General features: G+C 43.6%; 2 protein-coding genes and 1 long non-coding RNA gene across 7 annotated transcripts in view; 2 read left to right on the top strand and 1 right to left on the bottom strand.

Annotated features, from left to right (window-relative positions):
- Positions 1-8,505, top strand: part of SUPV3L1 (Suv3 like RNA helicase) — a 16,533-nt gene extending 8,028 nt beyond the window's left edge. For all 3 annotated transcript variants that reach the window (XM_048069342.2, XM_048069343.2, XM_048069344.2), the window contains 9 exons: positions 197-274; positions 493-584; positions 1,503-1,683; positions 2,071-2,164; positions 3,374-3,593; positions 3,955-4,035; positions 5,524-5,700; positions 7,397-7,545; positions 7,948-8,505. In XM_048069342.2, the coding sequence (XP_047925299.2) occupies positions 197-274; positions 493-584; positions 1,503-1,683; positions 2,071-2,164; positions 3,374-3,593; positions 3,955-4,035; positions 5,524-5,700; positions 7,397-7,545; positions 7,948-8,443 (1,568 nt within the window). In that variant the 3' untranslated portion in view covers positions 8,444-8,505. The remainder of the gene's footprint in view (positions 1-196; positions 275-492; positions 585-1,502; positions 1,684-2,070; positions 2,165-3,373; positions 3,594-3,954; positions 4,036-5,523; positions 5,701-7,396; positions 7,546-7,947) is intronic.
- LOC136791210 (uncharacterized) lies at positions 8,490-10,507 on the bottom strand. Its single transcript, XR_010832691.1, has 2 exons — positions 10,370-10,507; positions 8,490-8,693 (listed from the first exon to the last, which is right to left on the bottom strand). It is a non-coding gene; the product is annotated as an uncharacterized lncRNA (long non-coding RNA).
- Positions 10,352-20,039, top strand: part of LOC106030908 (hexokinase HKDC1-like) — a 22,528-nt gene continuing 12,840 nt past the window's right edge. The window contains exons 1-3 of one of the 3 annotated variants that reach the window (XM_013172955.3): positions 10,352-13,836; positions 14,454-14,652; positions 18,221-18,383. In XM_013172955.3, coding sequence (XP_013028409.3) covers positions 14,590-14,652; positions 18,221-18,383 — 226 coding nt within the window. In that variant the 5' untranslated portion in view covers positions 10,352-13,836; positions 14,454-14,589. Of the gene's footprint in view, positions 13,837-13,926; positions 14,653-18,220; positions 18,384-20,039 lie in introns of those variants that run through there. The other 2 variants (XM_013172960.3, XM_013172969.3) reach the window with 2 other exon arrangements.

The raw sequence follows: 20,039 nt of genomic DNA, 5'->3' as shown, positions 1-20,039 counted from the left end.
GCAGAGCTATTCCTTTTCACTCCTACTTGAGCAATTTCTGAGTTATTACCTGGACCATCTTAGCTTAGCTTTTTGGTGGCAGAGGTTTAACTTGATTTGAGCAACATTTTTGAAAGCCTTTGTGATGTTCTTTCGTATGTAATATTGCTGTTCTGGATGCTCTTCCTTGGTTCATCATATTTTTCTTGTTTTTAAGATGAAGTTGCTGTGATTGATGAAATTCAGATGATCCGAGATCCTGCTAGAGGGTGGGCTTGGACAAGAGCCCTTCTAGGTAAGCTTGTTAATGTTGGCAATTAACTTTGGTTCGTAGGTTGTTCTGACTAATGACGATAATTCATAATTTAATGTGAGGTGAAGTATACTCCTTGATGTGTTTAGTGAGCAAAATGTGATTTTGGGGTAACTGTTAATGTTAGCCAAAGTGCTGTTGGATATAAGTATGTAACTTTTTGAACTCTGTTTCACTCTGTTTCACTGGGTCTTGTTCAGGACTCTCTGCGGAAGAAATCCATGTTTGTGGAGAAGCTGCTGCTATTGACTTGGTGACAGAACTCATGTACACTACAGGGGAGGAAGTTGAGGTAAGCTTTTTAGTTCTACGAAGTTATGGCTAGAGTATCACCTTCTTGCTGGGAAAACAGACTGAAATGCAGGCTCTTGTCTGGGATACAACTGATCAAAGTTACTCTTGCAGGAGTTCTTGTTAAAATGTTTCTCCATTTTGCTAAACCAAAGGAGATGTTATAAAGTGTTTTTTTTTTTTTTCATATAATGGTATTATTTTTGCTTAAAAGAAAGGTAATTGTTTTGCTGACTTCCCCTCAGGGCATGCTGTAGCTGTTCAGTGGCTTTCTTTACTGTTCTGTTCTTCCTGGACGGAACCATGCCTTCAGTTCGCTCAGGTTATTTGATCTGTTGATGCTTACTCTCCATATGGTGACGAAAACTGTTAAAGAGTTTTCATCTCCAGAAGAAAGCTATTGAAAAATCTCTGAAACCCAACCTTCCTGTTATGAATTCTGCTGTCTTCAAAAGATTCCTTTCTGAAGAGCATTAAAAAACAAAATTTGGTCCTAAGAAAGTGTAGTCTACATGATTTCTTGGTGAATTATCTGTAGCTTTACATATATCTGCTTGCTGGGCTGTGCAGCTGTGAAAGAGTTACAACATGAAGGTGACTGAAATAAGGAAAACAAACTCATTTCTTACAAGAATGGCTATTATGTAGTCTGTGTATTTCTTCACTTGAAACTAGTTGACATGTAAAAATGTATAGTTCCTCTGCTTCTTGAAAAGGCCTTTTATTTCTCAGCCTGGGAAATGTTGCAAGTATGCAACTGCATGAGGTGTATGTCACCTTCTTTCTGGTAGTTATCCTTCCAGGACTGTGAGAGGTCCCTCAGTGTTAGTCAGTTGTGACAATAACCATGCTCGATGATCTTCCACAGGAATTTGTCATTTAAAAAACATATTATCTTTGATAACTCCTTTAATTCTAGGTCCGAAACTACAAAAGACTCACTCCTCTTACAGTGTTGGATTATGCCTTAGAATCTTTGGATAACCTCCGGCCTGGGGACTGCATCGTTTGTTTCAGTAAGAACGACATTTATTCCGTCAGTCGGCAGGTTGAAGCTCGAGGATTAGAGTGTGCTGTCATTTATGGCAGTCTGCCACCAGGTAAAGCTTCCTTGCTTTTATTTTTGAGAGAACAGTCTGATTTTGCTGCTTTTCTAGAAAAAAACTTAAAATGAAGTTTTTCTAGTTTTGCATCTCCATATAAAGACTTCTGTTGAATGGTGTTTTTTATAATCTTGGTGTCAGAGCTTTTATTACGTACTTAATATTGTTCTTCAGATAGACTTAATTAAATGAGATCTATCTACAGCCCTGGGTCTGGTTTTAAATTCCTGCCCCTCTACCCTCAACCACAGCCTGATACCAATCAAAGGTTTTTTTTCTTTTTTTTTCCTTGATCTATTATAAAGACATCAAGCTTAGTGATAAGCTGTATTTATTTTCTAAGAACAGTTTGCTATGTGAAGTGTTTGTGCTTTTTTGCTTTAGGAACAAAACTTGAACAGGCAAAGAAGTTCAATGATCCTGATGATCCATGCAAAATTTTAGTTGCTACGGATGCAATTGGAATGGGACTCAATTTGTAAGTACTCTGACAGGTTATGGTATGATTTTTTGGGATCTGGTACCTGCATTAGTTTGCTCACTTTTTTCCGGCCAGTCTGACTGGATTGGCTAAATATCTGCTACGGCTAAAAAACCACAGTACTTATGTTTTAATTCTGAACTGCTGATGAATTTGATTGGGTAGGACTGAGCTTTAATTCTAAAGCTGATTCTAAAAATTAAATGGCTTACTTGATCTAATTCTGTTATAGTAAGCACTGTTAAGGTGCTTCTAATTTGTGGGGGTCAGAGGGGCTAGGTTGTTAGTGTCAGTCTCTTGCATTTGTGAAATGTAGAGCAAGTGAAATGCTGGGTGCCACACCTGGGTCACAACAACCCCGTGCAGTGGTACAGCCTGGGGGAAGAGTGCCTGTAAAGTTGCCCTGCAGAAAAGGGCCTGAGGGTGCTGGTTGAAAGCCTGATCAACAGGAGCCATCAGTGTGCCCAGGTGGCCAAGAAGGATGGTGACATCCTGGCCCACATCGGAAATGGTATGGCCAGCAGGGCTGGGGAAGTGCTTGTGCATCTGTACTTGGCACTGCTGAGACCGCAGCTTGAGCTCTGTGCTCAGCGTGGGGCCCCTCACTGCAAGAAGGATGGTGGGGTGCTGGAACGTGCTCAGAGAACACTGAAACTGGTGAAGGGACTAGAAAACACGATACACGAGGAGCAACTGAGAGATGTGGGGTTGTTTAGTCGTGGTTTTTGGTAGTGGAATTGCCATCTCTGGAGACACTTAAGAGACATGGGGTTGTGGCACTAAGAGACATGGTTTAGTGGTGGACTTGGTAGTGTTACATGATGGTTGAACTTGATGATCTTACAGGCACTTTCCAACCTAAATAATTCTATGATTCTTTGAAGTTCAGTCCAGTTTTAGAGGTATTATGCTGCTGAAAGCAATGAAGTCATATTGCTATCAACGGCTAAGGCAGATGATGAGGAGTGGACTGGGACCCTATTAGAACAGGATTGAAATATGTCGGGATGGTGATTCTTGTAACTACTAACCCGTAGTCTTATGCTGCCCTTTTGAATTTGATATATTCCTGAGTAGTACCTGTGATTATTTAATTTATGGAGGAGAAAAAGCCTTTGAAAATATGGCTTTCATTCTTCTGTAGGTGGTTGTGTATTGGAAATAATTTGCAAAACCAATTCCTATTTTTTTTCTCAAATATTTCAGGTGTATAAAAAGAATAATTTTTAACTCAATAGTAAAGCCAACTATCAATGAGAAGGGGGAGAAGGAAATAGATTTAATTACAACCTCTCAGGCTCTACAAATCGCGGGCAGAGCTGGGCGTTATGGCTCATCTTTCAAGCAAGGAGAAGTCACAACAATGCATCGTGACGACCTAGTGCAGCTGAAGGAGATTCTGAGTGAGCCTGTGCGCCCTGTGAAGGTGAGCGGCTCAGTTCCCAGTGTGTACAGATGTGCTCTGGAGCCGTGTTACAGTCTTCTGATCCCAAATCGTTTTTCTTTGTGTCTATGAACAACTCAGTGACAAAAATGTTTTTTGTCATGCTGGGATGATTTTGAATATATGGCTCATTTGGAGGCTTGCAATACCTTCAGTTATATTGGAATTGCTTTTTTAAGAATTACAAGCTCAAAAGTTTGTAAGGTCCATATAAGTGTTCTCGAAAAACTGGACTCTGTAGGGTGTTTTGGCATATTATCTTTCTAGATTCTTCATCTGATGCGCTAACTTAAGAACAATGTTGAGAATTAATGGAAAATGTTGTCTTTGTTTTTCCCTTTAGGCAGCTGGCCTACATCCTACTGCTGAGCAGATAGAAATGTTTGCTTATCATCTCCCTGATGCCACTCTTTCCAATCTAATTGTAAGAGCAATCAAAATATTAGCTTCTATAGCTTTGCCTATAGTCACTGCTTTCTTAGAAATGCGTACTTTAAAAATGTAACAGACAGCTTTGTGTGTATTAGTTCAATTTTTCTTTCTACCACAGCCATGACTGCAAATACATTTTGAATGCCTACTTATTCTATTTTATAATAAACCTGAAAGCCTTTGAAGTGTGTAAATATGTGTACTTGTGTTAAAGAGCATGCAAGATCCTTTTCATTTCACCTTTCCTCCATTTTAAATGTAGACTTTGTCTGCGTCTGAAAATCTTAGATTGAAATTTTAACAAATGTGTGTGAAAACTGCTGGGAAACGGAGCTGGTCATGTCAGGTTTCTGTATATCTGAGAGCTTCTGCGGACTTTACAGTAAAACAGTCTGCTGAGCTTGGTGTAAACAGATTCTGTGGGATCTACTTGATCTCATCATTACGTGAATGGTAGAATGGTAGAATTTCTGGAAGCACCTGAAGTTTTTGAAGTAGAAATTAAGTTTCCAATGCTGTATTTAAAAAACAGTTTCACTGTTTTTAGCACAATGAGAACTTGTCTGCAGCTTTCAGTGATATGAGTGCATATTTAGCTCCCTGCTGAGATGCTGTTACATAGCAAATTACACAGTTTCTAACCTTGAGATAGAAGATTACACTCGGAGACCTCCTGGAAGATTAGACTGGTAGGGTAACAGCACATCTTCAAAATCTGTTTTTCTGAGCTAGCTTATCAGTATCAAGATTTATTAAAAAAAAAAAAGAAAATGTCATTATCAATCTCTCTAAGTATTCAGTTGCATATCCAATTAAGAAGCTCAGTACTTCTCTAAAGATCTTTTAAAGAAAAAAAATCTTCAAAAGATTTACATTAGAGAAACTAGATTTGTGGGCCAATAAAAATTCCACCTGCAATGTGCAGTGGCATCTCCTATTACTCCAGACCTTGGATAAGTTTCAGGTATTCTTTGAACTTCTCTATTGCAACACCAGATTTATCTTGTGACTTCTTTCTTCCTAAAATAGATCTGCTCCTGGCATTGGTATAAAAATAGCTCAATTGTTGAATTTTATGTTGTAAAGTTAGCTTTTTGGGTCATGCTAAGTGACAAACCTGGAATAAGTTTGAAACGTGGAAATAATTGATTATTGTGATAGTGTTCTTCGAAGCTAAAACGTATGTTTTTAGAACATAAAATTGGATACTTAAAAGACCAGTTGAAAATGCTTCAATAAAACATAGTGCTTTATGTCTTACCCTCTGATCCTGTGTCAGAGAATTTAGTTAAAATTCTCTTAAAAGAGTAGAGGGAGCTCTTCTGACCTTTTTCTTATTACTATGGTTCGAATTAGTATTTTTAACTGTTCTTTCAGTATAACTAGCATTTAAAACACCAAATCATTTTGTTTTGTTAATATAAAATGTGTCAACCCTTTCCTGTAATAACACCCTCTTCATTTGATTATGTTTTCACAGGATATTTTTGTGAGTCTCTCACAAGTTGATGGGCTTTACTTTGTCTGCAATATTGATGACTTCAAATTTCTAGCAGATATGATTCAGCACATTCCACTAAATTTGCGATCACGATATGTCTTCTGCACTGCACCCTTGAATAGAAAAGAGCCCTTTGTGTGTACCACGTTGTTGAAGGTCGGTTATTGTTTGTTTCCTAGAAAATGTTGAATTTATATTGAACTGAGCAGGTTGTGGTGCAGTGGGACTTGTCTAGCTGCTCTGCTTATTGTGGGTATTGTCATTGCCTCATTTGAGAGCATTCTTAACATGCTCATAGGTAAAAAATATAAATTAGAGATTTTTTAAAAATTGTATTCTTCACCTGGAAGGGGGAAGCTCTTCACTTCTGAGAACTGATTCCATTTTGAGATTAAATTAGAATTTGAATAGTTTTCCACTGTTTGCCTCCACTGTTTCAGGGTGTTAGGTGGTCAACAAGACAGAGAAATGTGGGACTGAATGTGACTGTTGATGTTATAATACAGTTATGTAAAATTAAACTCCCAGAAGAAGTGGTGCTGTAAAATTGATCTCAGAATTACATCAGTTCAGTTTGCAGGCCTTGATAAACTCTTTTTGTCAGTGCTCCTGGAGTGATTATTTTGAGGAATTTTCCGTCAGCTGATTTCAGTTTTTCAGGACTAATAATTTCTTTTGGGCCTTTTACTTTGTTAGACACTATTATCTTTCTCCCTTTTTTTAGGGATTGTGTTAATATTTTTAATAAAATAGTCTAAAAATTTAACTGCTGTTGTGCCCTTATGTCACAGATACCAGACTCAAGCTTTTAAAAACTGGCAAGTAACTTTCTTTGAAAGTTGAGTGATTGATTTCAAGAGTTTAAAAAAATAAATTTTGCCTTCTTAAGGAAATGCTAAGCATTCAGATCCCACGTAGTGGAGGTGCAGAAGGTCGTAACATGATAGTAGATTCAGCAGCTGACACATCAGTTGTTAAATGTTGATGTGAATTTTAGCCCCTGGTAAAAAAACCACCCTGGTATTAGCCAGTTAGGAACTAGTTAATCCAAGTCATCAGTACTCCTGACATTTAAATATTTAAATCTTATTTGTCTTGTTTATCTGTTAGTAAAAGAGCTGAGATATCTAGGTTTCAGAAGAGCTGTTACTGCAGATTAATCTGTTTGGGTTGTGAGTAGTGCCTTTCATAAGTCAGGGAACACATTTAATACAATTTTCTCAATCCTGGAGATTCTGAAAAAAAAAAAAAAAGATAATTAACAGAATAGGAGCAAGAGGAGAAGAAAAGACCAAGTCTGCGTGCTCTGCTAGATGAAATCATATGCCTCCAGTGTTAGGTTTTGCTGGATAGCTCTGTACATCTGTTGCTTAACTCTGTGCACGGCCCATGGACAAATTGTGTTAATGAGGCCTGGGAAAGGAGAGATGACTGCTGTGTTGAGCAATTAACTAAAAGAATGTGTGGCATTTGGGCTGTGTAAAACAAAGCAGGTATTTTCTGGAATATTGTATGTATACAGACTCAAGGGAATTTAGTTCACTGGGATTATTTTGAGTTGGCTAGCGGCTGTTTCTTTAATAATAAACTGGCCTGCAAACATTATCTAACAGTAGACTGTGGTACTGACTCTCAATCAGTTCTGTGCTCTGCGGATTGCAGTGGGCCTTAGCTAGCGTGCAGCTGCTCAACTACAAACTACCCTTCTGTCAGTTACAAGAATGTAAATAGCCTGTTTGTTTATAAACTGCTTGAATAATGCAACTGGTTACAGAAATGGCTGTGCTGTAAATTTATTTGTTCTTCCCTGACTAATTGCATATTTCACTGAATCCTCTTTTTTTTCTTTCAGTTTGCAAGACAGTTCAGCAGAAATGAGCCTCTGACGTTTGACTGGCTCTGTCGGCACACCAAATGGCCGCTAGCCCCACCAAAGAACATCAAAGAACTTGTACACCTCGAAGCTGTTCATGATGTTTTTGACCTCTATCTGTGGTTAAGGTATTCACTTGGTGCTTGGGAATCACTTTTTTTTCCTGCTAATATTTATGAATTGCTGTCCTAGAAAGCAGTGTGTTTCCAGCCAGTGTGTATGTGGTACAGTATGGGCTCATTTGATGGCTCTTTGGAGGATCTTGACAAATGCTGGTGTAGCTATGTTGTGGGAGCAAGCTGCAGGCTCTGCAGAGAACAGTTTGTGACTGACAGAGAAAGAAAGTTAGAAACAAGGGGATCCTGGACTGAAGCAGCTGCAGTGCCACTTAAAATATAGTGGTCTTCTCATGCAACACGTAATAATTTTTCTTTTTTACTTTACATAATGTATATCTCAGTTTTGTCCCAGTCAGCATTCCTTTAGTGTAAAGGTTTAATTGTATTTTGTTTTGTTTCACCTCTCTTCAGTTACCGCTTCATGGATATGTTCCCTGATGCTGCCCTTGTAAGGAATATTCAGAAAAAACTAGACGACATTATACAAATTGGTGTCTGCAACATCACAAAGCTGATCCGAGCTTCACAGTCTAGTGCTGCTTCTGGAGCGGCAGAAGTTGTGTCAGAAGACTTTCCTCTTTCAAGGACTAAAAGAGATAGTAGGATGTTTTCAGACCATCGTGGTGCAAAATCCACAGAGCCACTCTCTGTTGCGCTGGAGGTTCCAGGAGAAAGTAGATCCAGGAGCTTGAAAGCTTACAGGTCTTCTACGAGGCAGGAGGATTTGAAAAGCCATGGACGTGGATCGCTTGCCAACAGATTGCTGCGTGAAGGACTTCTAACACAAGAGATGCTGAGACAGCTGGAGAGTGAGTGGCAGGATCAGCACAGGAATGGTAGATACGGCCTTGCCTCAAAAAGAGATGATCAGAGTAGTTCAAAGGAAACTGGAAAAAAGAAAAAATAGAATCCATGTCATAATTCTGTTTAGTTTTTATTAATAAAATAAAATACTATTTTAATAACTACTTTGGCATTTCATGTTTACGCTGCTGCAGCTCCTTGATGATGTTCTCCTCCTGTGACCACTTATGTGAAGCACTCAGAGAGGCGGACTTCTGTAAGCTCAGAGGCCATGCCTTTGCTTTTACCACTCTGCTGTACACTTGTTCAATGTGAAAATCGGAAACCACTGCCTTCTTGCAAGATATCCTCACCTGTAATAAACATCAGATATTTCACTAGTGATGAATGAGCTACTCATTCCATTCCTTCTCAAAGGGCAGAGTTAAGCAGATAACAAACAGGTAATGAACAACCTGGCAGGAAATTTGGTCAGAACGATGACAGGAATCATGTGCCCCTAACCTTTGGGTCTTGTGAAAATGTGTAAGGAGGCAAAAAGCATTTGTGTTAATGCCTTGGGAATTATGTAATTCTGGTCACAGGAATTTTGAGATAAATATCAGTTCTGTCATCCGAAGGGTAATTAAGTCTGTCCTTGCTCTTTATATTGTATTCTTTACTGCAGGAAATGCTTATCACACAAACTCAGGCAATGTTTGGGGGAAAAAAAAGGTAGTATCGTTTTTTGGGGGAAGGTGATTTTAGAGGTATAGGTGTAATTTATTTATTTTGGAGAAATTCAGATGTCTTATTCTTTTTTTCTAATTCAGTTTTATACAAATGATTTTGTTCTGTTGCAATTCATATTTTTTTTGCTTCATGTTTTAGCTTGTTTGTGACATCTGGATTTTGATGGGAGATATGAAATATTTAATTAAACTGTAAGCTGTTAGGTAGAGTAAGTAACAGCCAGGGGTTGATGCTTGTGCCAGCGGTATTCCCACATACCTTAAAGTGGAAAACCTATGTGCATACCACCGGGAGGAAGGTTTAGTTTGTTGGAACTGAGTTTTCAGGAAACTCTACCTGATAGGGTTACTGAATAAGGTTTAAGGCAGTGCAACACCAGGCTAAGCCAGTTTCATACACGACTGTGCTCTGTCACCCTTGCAGTTATTTTTAGTGTAAGAAGGTTTCAAGTACACCGTTGAGCTCCTAGTAGAGATACTGGGGAGTGGAAAAATTGGCTGCTGAAACTGCTGTGTGTGCTCACAGAAAGGGATTTCAGCGGTAGGACGTGTTGCTGTGACTGCATGGGGAGAGTTATGTTGTGGCAACTCTGTGTGTGTGGTTGGGTATTCACAAGCCTGCAGATGCTGCTTGTCTTAATGTTGGGATACTGGTGAAAACTGGGGTGAATTTCTCTCTGTCAAATACCTGACTTTCTAAAATGTTCAACTGCATATCTCCATGGGTGGAAAATTAGGTCTGAATCCCCTTTGCTTCCTGCTAGCATCAGACCTTAAAGCTGCTGTTCAGAAGCAAGTCTGCAGCAGTCTGAACACAGTTTTAAAAGCTGTTTCAGGGTATTTCACACACAATTTTCCCGTTACTTACTGAAATGCAGGTAGCGCGTAAATGTTGCTAGTTCATGTCCTCTGCTGACTTTAGGGCCGAGCTGGTCAGGAGGGAAATTTTCATGTCCTTCTGCAAAGCCCCATTTGAAGAAGAACCAAGCAGCTATGTATGTGTGGCCATGGCCATGTGAATGTCGGGCATTTTCTGCTTTGGGGAGGAGTAATTCTCCTTTCCTTCCCAGAGTCAGGACAGCCTCTGCTTAAATGCAACGTGACTGGCACAGAACACAAGCTTGTGATTAACCCTTACAAATTTATAACCCTTGATGCTCGTGGAAGAGCTTGAGAGAGGTGGGTTACGTGGCTGAGTGGTATCCCTTGAGTTCTTGTTTGCTTTGCACTTGACAAAGGGAAGATATAGGTGGTTGTGCCTGCAGTCCGGTTATGACAGCCTGTGTTTGCTCACTTACCTCTTGGACTGCGAACACCTTGCTGGATCTGCAAGGTACCGCTTCAAACAATGCTTCTGCAAGGACGACTCCCTTCCGTCCCCCAAGTCACAGAAGACTCCTGCTGCTACTGTACCTTGCTTCTGGACTGTTTTGGTGAACGTACCCTTTAACTGTATGCTAAGCTGCTTCTTAGTGTGTACTTTTGAGCAAGGAAAGAGGAGCTGGGACTTGGAGGTGTGAGCCAGTCTTGTGTTTGAGCAGCAAGCCTTGCAGCCCGGGAGCTAAATGACTCTAAGCATTCTTTTTTGTATTTTGCCCAGATTAGCGTTTGGCTTAATTCAGTGCTCGTTTCCATAGTGACTCCATAGTAACTGTTAGGAGCTCTGAAGTTTATTCAGGCGTTTCCAGGCTGACTTTTTATGAAAGTTTTCTTCTGAGCTAGTGGTGTGGTTGTCATTGACTCTTGGTGGTGGGGCTGCCAGATTGGTCCCATGTGGTAAAATCTGGACTGGTGTGGTGCAAAGCTACACGGGCTGCACATTTTTAATATGTCCTGGGCAAGCAAGCCCTTGGGGGGGAGTGGAGTGGCCTGCTGCTCTTCCTCATGGGTCTGTGCTGAGCCTTTGTTTTTCCAAACAACAATACCAACATTGTTCTCTTGATTTGGGAATCACATTCGCAGAACTTTTGTTTCGGGTGTTCAGATTTCCAGATTAATTTCAGGCATTCACGTTTCAGATGGTTGGAGTTTTATTAGTTTCACAATTTATTTTTTTGTGTGAATGTGTGTGATTGTTGTGCTTCTGATGGAAAATGATAAGTGCTGCTTGGTTAAAACAATAACAAAAAGCCTTCTTACTCTTAAGCCCATATGCTCTTTTCTGTCTGTGCTGTCTCCATCTCTTCTCAATGTTGTCTGTCCTTGGGGTGGATGTTCCAATTGTTCCCCTCTGGTGTTCTGCCTTAATTTTGCAGAAAAACTCCGTCTGTCATGTGCTGTGCTGGTCTGGGGACGCTCCAGCATCGAGGTTCTCTGGTGGCCTCCCTTGTTCTTGAAGGGCTTGCTTTCCCCTGAGCTTGCCTGCCTAAAAATGCTGGCATTGCTTCATGGGGACGTGTGACACTGTGGGGGGATGCTTTCATTTCAGGTACCCAAGGGCTCTGCTCCTGTCCTTTGGGAAGAATGTGGGGACCCATTTGTGTTTTGGTTTTCAGGAACTTGTGGGGATATATCAGGTAGTCAAAGCTGCTGCTGCTGGGAGGGGAAGTGTTCTCTAAGGATTGGTGTTGGAAGCATACATTATAATGAGAAGTGATTTCTTCTGATGACTTGTGCAGCTTTGTCTGCTGCCTCGTTAACCTGGGTGCCACTCAGTAACTGGCATTGCCACTGCCCCTGATACCTCACCGAAGATAGATGTATTTCTCCAGTAACAAAGCCCTCATTAACATGACCCCTGTTTTTAGTGGTAAATGATGTGTATTTAACTGATGAACTTGCAGATACATGTCTGTATTTCCCGATTGTAGCTGTGAGCTCCTTTTCTCTGCATGTGTTTTGGCTGCAAGGCTGGGGAAGGCAGATGGGCCACGTGAGCACCAGCCTCTTCAGGATACTCAGTTGTGCCTTGAGACAGGGTTTGGAGGGAGAGCTGCAGAAGAAGAGAGAGAGAGAGGAGTGTTGTAAATTTGAAGTCTTATTGGCCCTTGCAAAAGAGGAAGGGAGGATTTGTAACTAGTATTGGGTGCAGTTTGTATTCAGTGGGTGCAGAACAGTTTACCCCTCTAACACGGGGAAAAAGCAACCAACAGTGCCTTAAACGTCCAAGCAGCAGGCAATTGGAGCTCATCTGTTCTGGATCATTTCGCCTTTGCTGGCCAGTACAAAATGGCTGTCACATATCTGGGAATCAGGCCCTTAGTGCATTGAGCTGCTGTCTGCATGGCAATGGGATAACGTCTTGTCTTTTCTTACACAACAGCCTTCTTGAAGCTAGGAAGCACCAGAGATGAGCGCAGTGAATGTGACATGACAGGTATTTAACAGAGCCTGCTGCCAGTTCAATAACGTGGATCTTTGAGACCCTTTTCCAGTGGCATCTGTTAGAGAAAAAAAGAAAAGAGAGAATGAGGAACAAATCTACTGTATTACAGTCACAATGAGCTCTGGATCAGAGTGGGATGGAGCTTGAAAGGTGATGTTTTCAATTTTGCTGGCCAGAGGGGTTGTGACTCGGATGGCATGGGTAAACAATGAGGAGAGAGACAGTCCCTCTGGGAGTCAGTCTCTGACTTAACGAGCCAGCAGTTATTAAAAGATGAATACAGGAGAAGTGAACCGTGCTTTCTGGCTGGTAGCACGGCTTTTTTTCTTCTTTTCTCCCTTTCTCTTGAAGATCAAAGGCCTAATTTTAGAACAAGCCCTATTTATGGACTGTTCATCCACTCTGCTTTACTCTCGCTTTTCTCGTGTTAGAAAAGTGGAAAATACATAGAGCTGGTGGGATCTCCTGTGTCTGGAGCTCATCCCTGATGCAAGGCAGGCAGAAGGAACAAAAAAGACCGCAGCCTTTCCAAGTGGAGCTTTTGTGTGATTTGTTTGCAGTTCTCTTACCCTCCCTCAGCTCTTTCAGTCTTTCCTTGTGATCAGAGGCTGAGAAAATGTCACCTATGACTACTCCTGATGTTCAGCAGAGCTATCTCCTCTGATCCACACTTTCTCGAAGCTGCCAGAACTGAGTAGTGTTTTATTCCTGAGAACTGTGCTGGGCAGAGTTGAAGTATTGTTGTTTTTTGTGTCTGTGAGTTGTATTCCTGTTCATACAGCTCAATATGATGACCGATCAGTCCTATGTATATACACACATATTTTTAACAATAGCATGAGGTTGTTGTGTCCATTTTAGGCTATGACTTGACAGCCTGAGATCCTTTTCTGCTAACTGTCCACTTTTGCCCTGCTGTGGATCTGTGTAGTAGTTTTCTGTGTTTCCTGCCATTGTTGGCACCTCCCACCTCTCCATCTACCACTTCTCCCCCTGTCCCGAGGCTGTTTTTTCTGGTTTATCAAAATAATTTTTAATTGCAATCTTCAGCAAAATTTTGGGTGTAGGTTGTCTGCCAGTGCAGTGTGTACTCTGTTCCAGCTGAAACACTGAACAATGTCTGGGGGAAAATGCACTGGCTGTAGGTGTAGGCTGGGAGTGAGTGCTAATTACTCAGAATGACTTTTTCTTTTCCTCTTCTCTCCTTTGTGTCAACATCTCACCCAGTTTCTTTGGATGATGTTTCATTAGTCCATATCCATATCGAAATCTGGGATATGCTCGTGTATTCAGAATAAACGTTGTGAGTAATAGTTGAAGGCTTTGTCAGATTCAGCTCTGGTGGCAAGGAAGCAGCTCCTGCAGCAGGCACTGGGTGCTGCCAGCCAGAGGCACGTATTCTATCAAGAGCCACAGTCTGCTCTCTGCACTGGCTGCCAGGTAAGTCTGTCCCCTCCCTAAGTTTTGCAACATGGAGGATCTGCCTAGGTCTGAAACTTTGCCTTCAGGAGGGGTGAAGGGAGAATAGTCTGTGCAAAACCTTCCTCCGCTGGGAATTGCGCAAGAGGTATTTCAGCTGGGGGCAGGGGTCTGTGTGTGCCTCTTCTCTCCTTTACGCAGCTGAGGCTTAGCTATAGATAAGGGTGCACTGTGTGGAACTAGAGCGGAGTTAATTCATGCAGAAGAGCACAAGTGGGAGTGCCGACCAGAGGGAAGAAACCTAAAATCCTCTCCAACTTTCCCAATTCCCCGCAGCACTTTGCACTGTGCTGGTGTGAGCTTTTCCGCCCCCGGGGGTACGAAGCGGGGTGAAGCCAGACAGGCTGTGTGGCAACTCCATGGCAAAGTGGTAACAATTCCCAAGGGGAGCAGTAACAAAATCGATTTTTTTCCCCTTCAGCTTGGCAGCAGCCCAGGTGCCTGCGTTTGGCACAATGAAGCGTGGAGCTGGGGGGGGAGGGACTTTGGGGTGATGTCGGGGGAGATACAAAGAGACAGGAGTTTAATCATTGAACCGATCACACTGGATGGATTTATTTCTGGACTCAATTTCCCAGGAACGCCACTGTCTCGCCCTGAGGGAAGTGCCTCAGCTGAAGTTTCTCTAGCTCCAGCTTCGTGAATAAAGACGTATCGCTTTGGAGTTACTCAGCAGCAGCTGTCACTACTGACACATCCATCAGCCTCAAGAAAATGTTTGCTGTCCACTTGCTAGCTTTCCATTTTACAAAGCTAAAAGAGGATCAGATAAAAAAGGTACGTAAGATGGAGCAGTAGCTGAGATTCCTGTTTTCAAGGGCTCTCTGGGGTCTAAAGTCTGTAATGCAAACTAGGCAGCTCTTTATCTACTAAAGCCATAGGGCCAAATGGGGTAAGAAAGATTTGGACCACAAACCATCTGATGACTGTGGAAGAAGGTCTTGGTTAGTGCTTTTCCCTGCACAGTTGTAAGTTCTTTTCCAGTAATGAAGCAAGTGCTCTTTGGTAAGGAGAAATGGGGTTTGAACTTTATCTGGTGTGGTGTCTGTAGTCCAGAGGGCAGCAAGGAACTTCATGCTGAGTTGCTTTGTGAGTAGTGTGAAGGATGGGGTCTTTAAAACTGAGTAGGAGCCTGATTCACTCCCATTGCAGCAGGGGCAGGAGAAGCTCCTGGGGACTTTAGGCCAGGTCTCCTGTGATTCAACGCACAGTTCCAACTTGTGTTGGTGGAACTAAAGGTGGAAAAGCTGAAAATCAGCCAGGTCAGAACCTGTCAGTACCGAGGGTGAGCTGCCTAATGGTTGCTCTTCCCCAGCTTGCTTTCGTGGCTGTGCTGCCGTGGGTTGTTCTCTCCATCGTAAGACCTCATGGGACCTGTAAGCTGCTTGGGTCAGAGGGCCTCTGGTTTCTAGATATGTCCCCTGAGGGTCCTCTGTTTTCCTGGCACCTACACTGGGTGCTTCGTGGTGGCCATCGCCACCCAGCCCCGTCCTCTTGTTTTACCGGCAGCTGGAGGTGGGGCTGCCTGCAGCGTGGCAGTGCAGGTGATCCAAGGTCCCCGTGGGCAGTGCCACCTCCGCAGCAAAGCCAGCAACACCCTGTTGTCTTCTCCATGCCCTTGGTTAAACATGAGTTCTCGTTTTTAGAGGGGCTTCTTCGCTAATTCTGCCTTGGAGAGGAGATCCCAAAGACGTGTCATGGTATCTCAAGTCGGTTGTCTCTGACTGTCACAGCCCTTTTATCCCCATGGTTTACTATGACCAGAAAGAGGCCCCAGTGCCCTTTCCTTGTGAGAATCTGATCTAAGATCTCTCATCCGGACAGTGCTTTTCCTTCCTGCTTTTTACCAAAAAAGGGAGAGACCTTGTGGGGCAGTGCTCTGACAGTGGGCTCCTAAGAGCAACATGCAGAGTGCAGTCGAGGGAGGGCTTGCCTGAAGTGAGGGAGAGGAGGGGCAGAGAGAGTCTGCAAAGCTGTTAGAAGAAGAGCATCTTTCTGCGAGGTGCAAATTAGTCCCACACGAAGGCAAGGAAACAGTGCTTTTCAGAGGTCTCTTTTAGGAAGCCCACGGTAGGCAGTGTGGAGCAGGGTTGATCCCTCTCTGATTAGAGGGAATACCTCCTTCCTCACCTGCCCAGGCTTATTTGTCTCTGCTGTGAAAACAGTATTTCTATGAGTTAGGCAAGACGCTTAAAAGCAAGGACTGTTCTTGCGTGTTGGGGGGAGGCAGTACAACACGTTTTGGTGTTGCACAGCCAGGCCATTCCTGCATTTGCAAGCCAGTGATTTGTTGTGTGCCCTTGGTCTGGCTGTAAATCAGGCTAGGGAGCTGTCAGGCTGTGCCTTATCTAGCTCCTTGGCAAGGGCTGTCTCCTCCTCTGGCTGGAGCTGATCAGGGTGGAGAACGCAGCTTTGGTGGGGGCAGAGAGTTCCCGTGTGACAGCTGCAAACACAGACACAGCCGTTTTTATTACTGTTTAGTTTTCTTTCCTTGAGGGCTTATCTGACAAGGTTGTTTGAGTCTGTGTGAGAGTGCGTGAGAGCCGCGTGTTTCCAGTCGTCGTGTTTTCTTCTTCTGGCGTGCCCAAGGAGGCAGTGCTGGTGCCTGGGCGGAGATGGCACCTCCTGCAGGTGCCCTGAGGTGCCCTGGAGAAAATCAAATGGTTGTGCAAACTGGGGCTACAGAGAAATATCTAAATAATGGTCTTATAGCTGTATCTAAGGCAGCTGCTGCCACTTACAGTCACATCTCATATTTTGACTTTCTCCCATGTGTTTGGTGTTAGGTAGGCGCCCATATTATTGTCAGGGTCCTGGCATGCTCAAATGAGTCATTAATGACCATCCGTTTAAAATGGGACTGTGAATGAGTAACTAGGTAATTAGTTTGGGCATCATTAACGTAGGTGGCCAGTCAGTTACAGAAGAGGCCAGTTTATCCCCAGCCTGCCTTCTCTGTTTAAACAGTGTTATTTCTTAAACCCCAACTTGTTGCTGGTGGGACCTGGTTTGTGTGTGATCTCTCAGCCCTCCCTATGTATATGGGACTGATGAAACACTGGGCTCCCCTGCCCACTGCCTCTGGCCCTGAGCCTCACGTCAGAGGATGTCCAGCTCTTTGGAGCACACAAATACTATGCTTGCATCATATTTGTTCATACAGCACCAAAGTCTGTCTCCCCAGTGGAAATGAAAGGTATTTAAATGGTGACAGGTTCTTATTTTGCTGGATGAATCCTCTGTTGTATGCAGCTGTGTAGCTGTAGTCCTCCTTACAGCCGTGTAGCCAGCCCTGCAGATAAATAGCAGTTCAAGCAGTGGGTGGTCCTGAAGGAGACCTTAAGTTTTGCTCGGATGAAGCCGAATAGAAACACCGATTGGCTTCTCTACCAGGCATAGATGCTTTTGATTCCCTTTAAATTCAGTTGGCTTTTATTTTATTGTGTCCTGTGAATTACAGACTCCTAAGGAAGGTTATTGATTGCACTCAGAAATGTTTTCTCGATGTAATCCTAAAATCACAGGGAACAGAGGGCAGAGCTGGGGTGAGAAACGGGCTTTGAGCTCCAGCCTGGCGTGCCAACCAAGTGAATTGGCTGGGGAGCGAAGCAGTAGCTGAATAGATGTTTTCAGATTGTAGCCGACACGCTTGGGCACTGACGGCATTTTCTGGACCTGACTCAGAGAGGTCAAATTCTCACCAGCTTGAGATACTTTGCAGTTTTAGTTCATTAAACAAATAGGAGGAAAAAATGGTGTAAAAACAGCCTGTCAGGATCTAGAGAGTCTTGTGGGCTTATGTAGGTCAGGAAGTTACTGATCTATCAAATAAGATGTTTTTTTGACAGTAATTCAAAAATTAATCACTTTCTAAACTAAGTTTTTTTAAGAGTAAATGTGATGATATTCCAGAGCTTGCTTTCACTGTTGTTTATGGGAATTTAGATATGCTGAGTTTACAAGTGAAATGAATACAGGATCAGAGAGGTGCAGTTTGCATAGGTGGTGTGTTCACCTTCAGTCTCTTATGCGTGTAAATGATTCTCGTGTCTCCTCACGGTGTGTTTAGCCTCATGTCTGTCAGATGGGAGGGAATGAACAAACTAACCATGCGGGGATATCGCTGCAATTGGAGCTCAGGATTTTCAGATCCCTCATGTCAAACTACACCCCTGATGGTTAGAAAACTAGTGCGAGTGGTTAGGAAGGTTCTGCAGTTTCCCTGCTTGCAGAGAAGAGGGAAGCCTCCCAGGCACATGCAGCATGAAGGCAGCGTCCATCCCAGCCATGTGCTGAGCACCGAGGAGCCTGCCTGCCTCCCTCGTGACACCTCGCATGTCTCCAGGTTGACAGGTACCTGTACCACATGCGTCTCTCCGACGATGTCCTGCTGGACGTGATGGCGCGCTTCCGGGCCGAGATGGCGAAGGGCCTGGGCAGAGACACCAATTCCACAGCAACGGTGAAAATGCTGCCGTCCTTTGTGCGCTCCCTTCCCGACGGCTCGGGTGAGTTCCCCCTGCTCAGTCCCAGCGGGGCTGGTTTAGGAGAACGATGGCTTGCTGCTGGTGCTCGAGGATCACACAGCAAGAGCGCAGGGCAGCCGGAGGGCTGAGTTACTGCCCCTCAGTAAGCAGAGGAGACAACAGCCTTAGGGGGGCTGGCAGGTGCCTTTTTGTCCACACCAGGTGGATTTTGACCAAGTGCTGAGTGTTTGAGGGCTTAGATCTTAGAAAGCAGCCTCTTATTGCAGTTGTGGCCATGCCTAGTGCAGGCGTTATGCAGGAGCATGGCAAGGGCAGCCTCTACAGCTCAGCCCCTGCAGTGCAGCCGGGGGGATGCAAGCGGCGCTGCTCCTGGGGGACTGCCAGGTACGGGAGGGCAGGATGCTGCAGTGAAACCCCTCAAATCACAAAGTTGAGGCAACATCGTGTTCTCAGAGCTGTGAGAATGCTCCTCCAGTGTTCTGACAGCAAATTCTGTGCTCTTGTCTTTCTCTGTCGCACCAAAAAGCGGTCCCCTCCTGCCCTTCCTTGCCTTCTGCACTAAGAACCTGCTTCTGCATAGAGCCTGCCAGCGAACGGCCTGCTCTGCTACTGCAGCTAGATCCTCATTTCCAGTTGCCCCAAGACTTAGAGAGGTAGAGAGTGGAGTGGTGTCCTCTGGGAGGGTGTGAGGTGAGGATCTACAAGCCTGTCTTGCTTGAAGAAGTGTGCCTAAGGCCCCTGGCTCAGCTGGCTCCTAGCAGTGCAGGCTGACAGAAATTTAGAGTGTTTTCTCCAAGTGTAACCAAGTCTCAACCCCATTTGTATGGGCCTCTGTGTCTGGCCTGGGTCAGGACTGTGTGTAACAGCCATTCACACAGAAATCTTAAGAGAAATGTTTGCTTTGTACTTCGTTTCCACAGGAATTTATTCCTTCTGAAGGTAATTTGATCACAATTAAATGAGAAATAACAGCTTTAATGGCATAAAGAGAACATTTGGAAGGTAGTCCCTTGAAATGGGGGATGGCTAGAGAGATTATATACAAACTGCTCAGAAACTGCCCAGCTGGAACTGGGTACCCTTCTTTTCAGCTCTGCCTTCCCCAAAGAAAAAGAAATATTAGCTTAGCCCTCGTTACCCCTGTGACCACCAGGTCCTGAGGTCTCACCTGGCAGTGACCGTGTCCAGAAGCTGCAGGGAGCCCCTGAGGTAAGGGGACTTGGCAAGCTGCATGTAGTGTCATCGCTGTTACAAAACTTTGTGCCCCTCAAGGCCAGCCTTGGACAACGCTCTCCTGTCCTTTCCTCTGTACCAAGGCCGGACAGCGGTGTCACGTCGGGCTACGACTTATTGACATACCGCCTATTTTAAGCATTGCATCGATTTTTTCTATTTCTGCTCCCTTCCTATGAGTTCCTTATTGGTTATTTCGTTTCCAGACAAAACTTCCAGCATGTTCAAACATCTCAAACCTGGCTGGATTTTTCCCAATGAACTTTGAGATTTTTCACTGCCCGCGGTGTAACTACCTGAAATGACCTGCGTGGAGCATCATCCATTTTTAATCATTTAGGGATTAATGGTCTGACTAATATCACGGTTTACTGAGTAACCCAATTTGCCTCGTCACCTTTGCCGTATGTAGCTGTGGTATTACAGGTAGAATTTCCTGCTTCC

The sequence above is a fragment of the Anser cygnoides genome, chromosome 7 (assembly GCF_040182565.1).
Source record: "Anser cygnoides isolate HZ-2024a breed goose chromosome 7, Taihu_goose_T2T_genome, whole genome shotgun sequence".
NCBI classification, from domain to species: domain Eukaryota; kingdom Metazoa; phylum Chordata; class Aves; order Anseriformes; family Anatidae; genus Anser; species Anser cygnoides.
The sequence above is the reverse complement of the archived record's forward strand: the minus strand, read 5'-3'. Positions and strand labels throughout refer to the sequence as shown.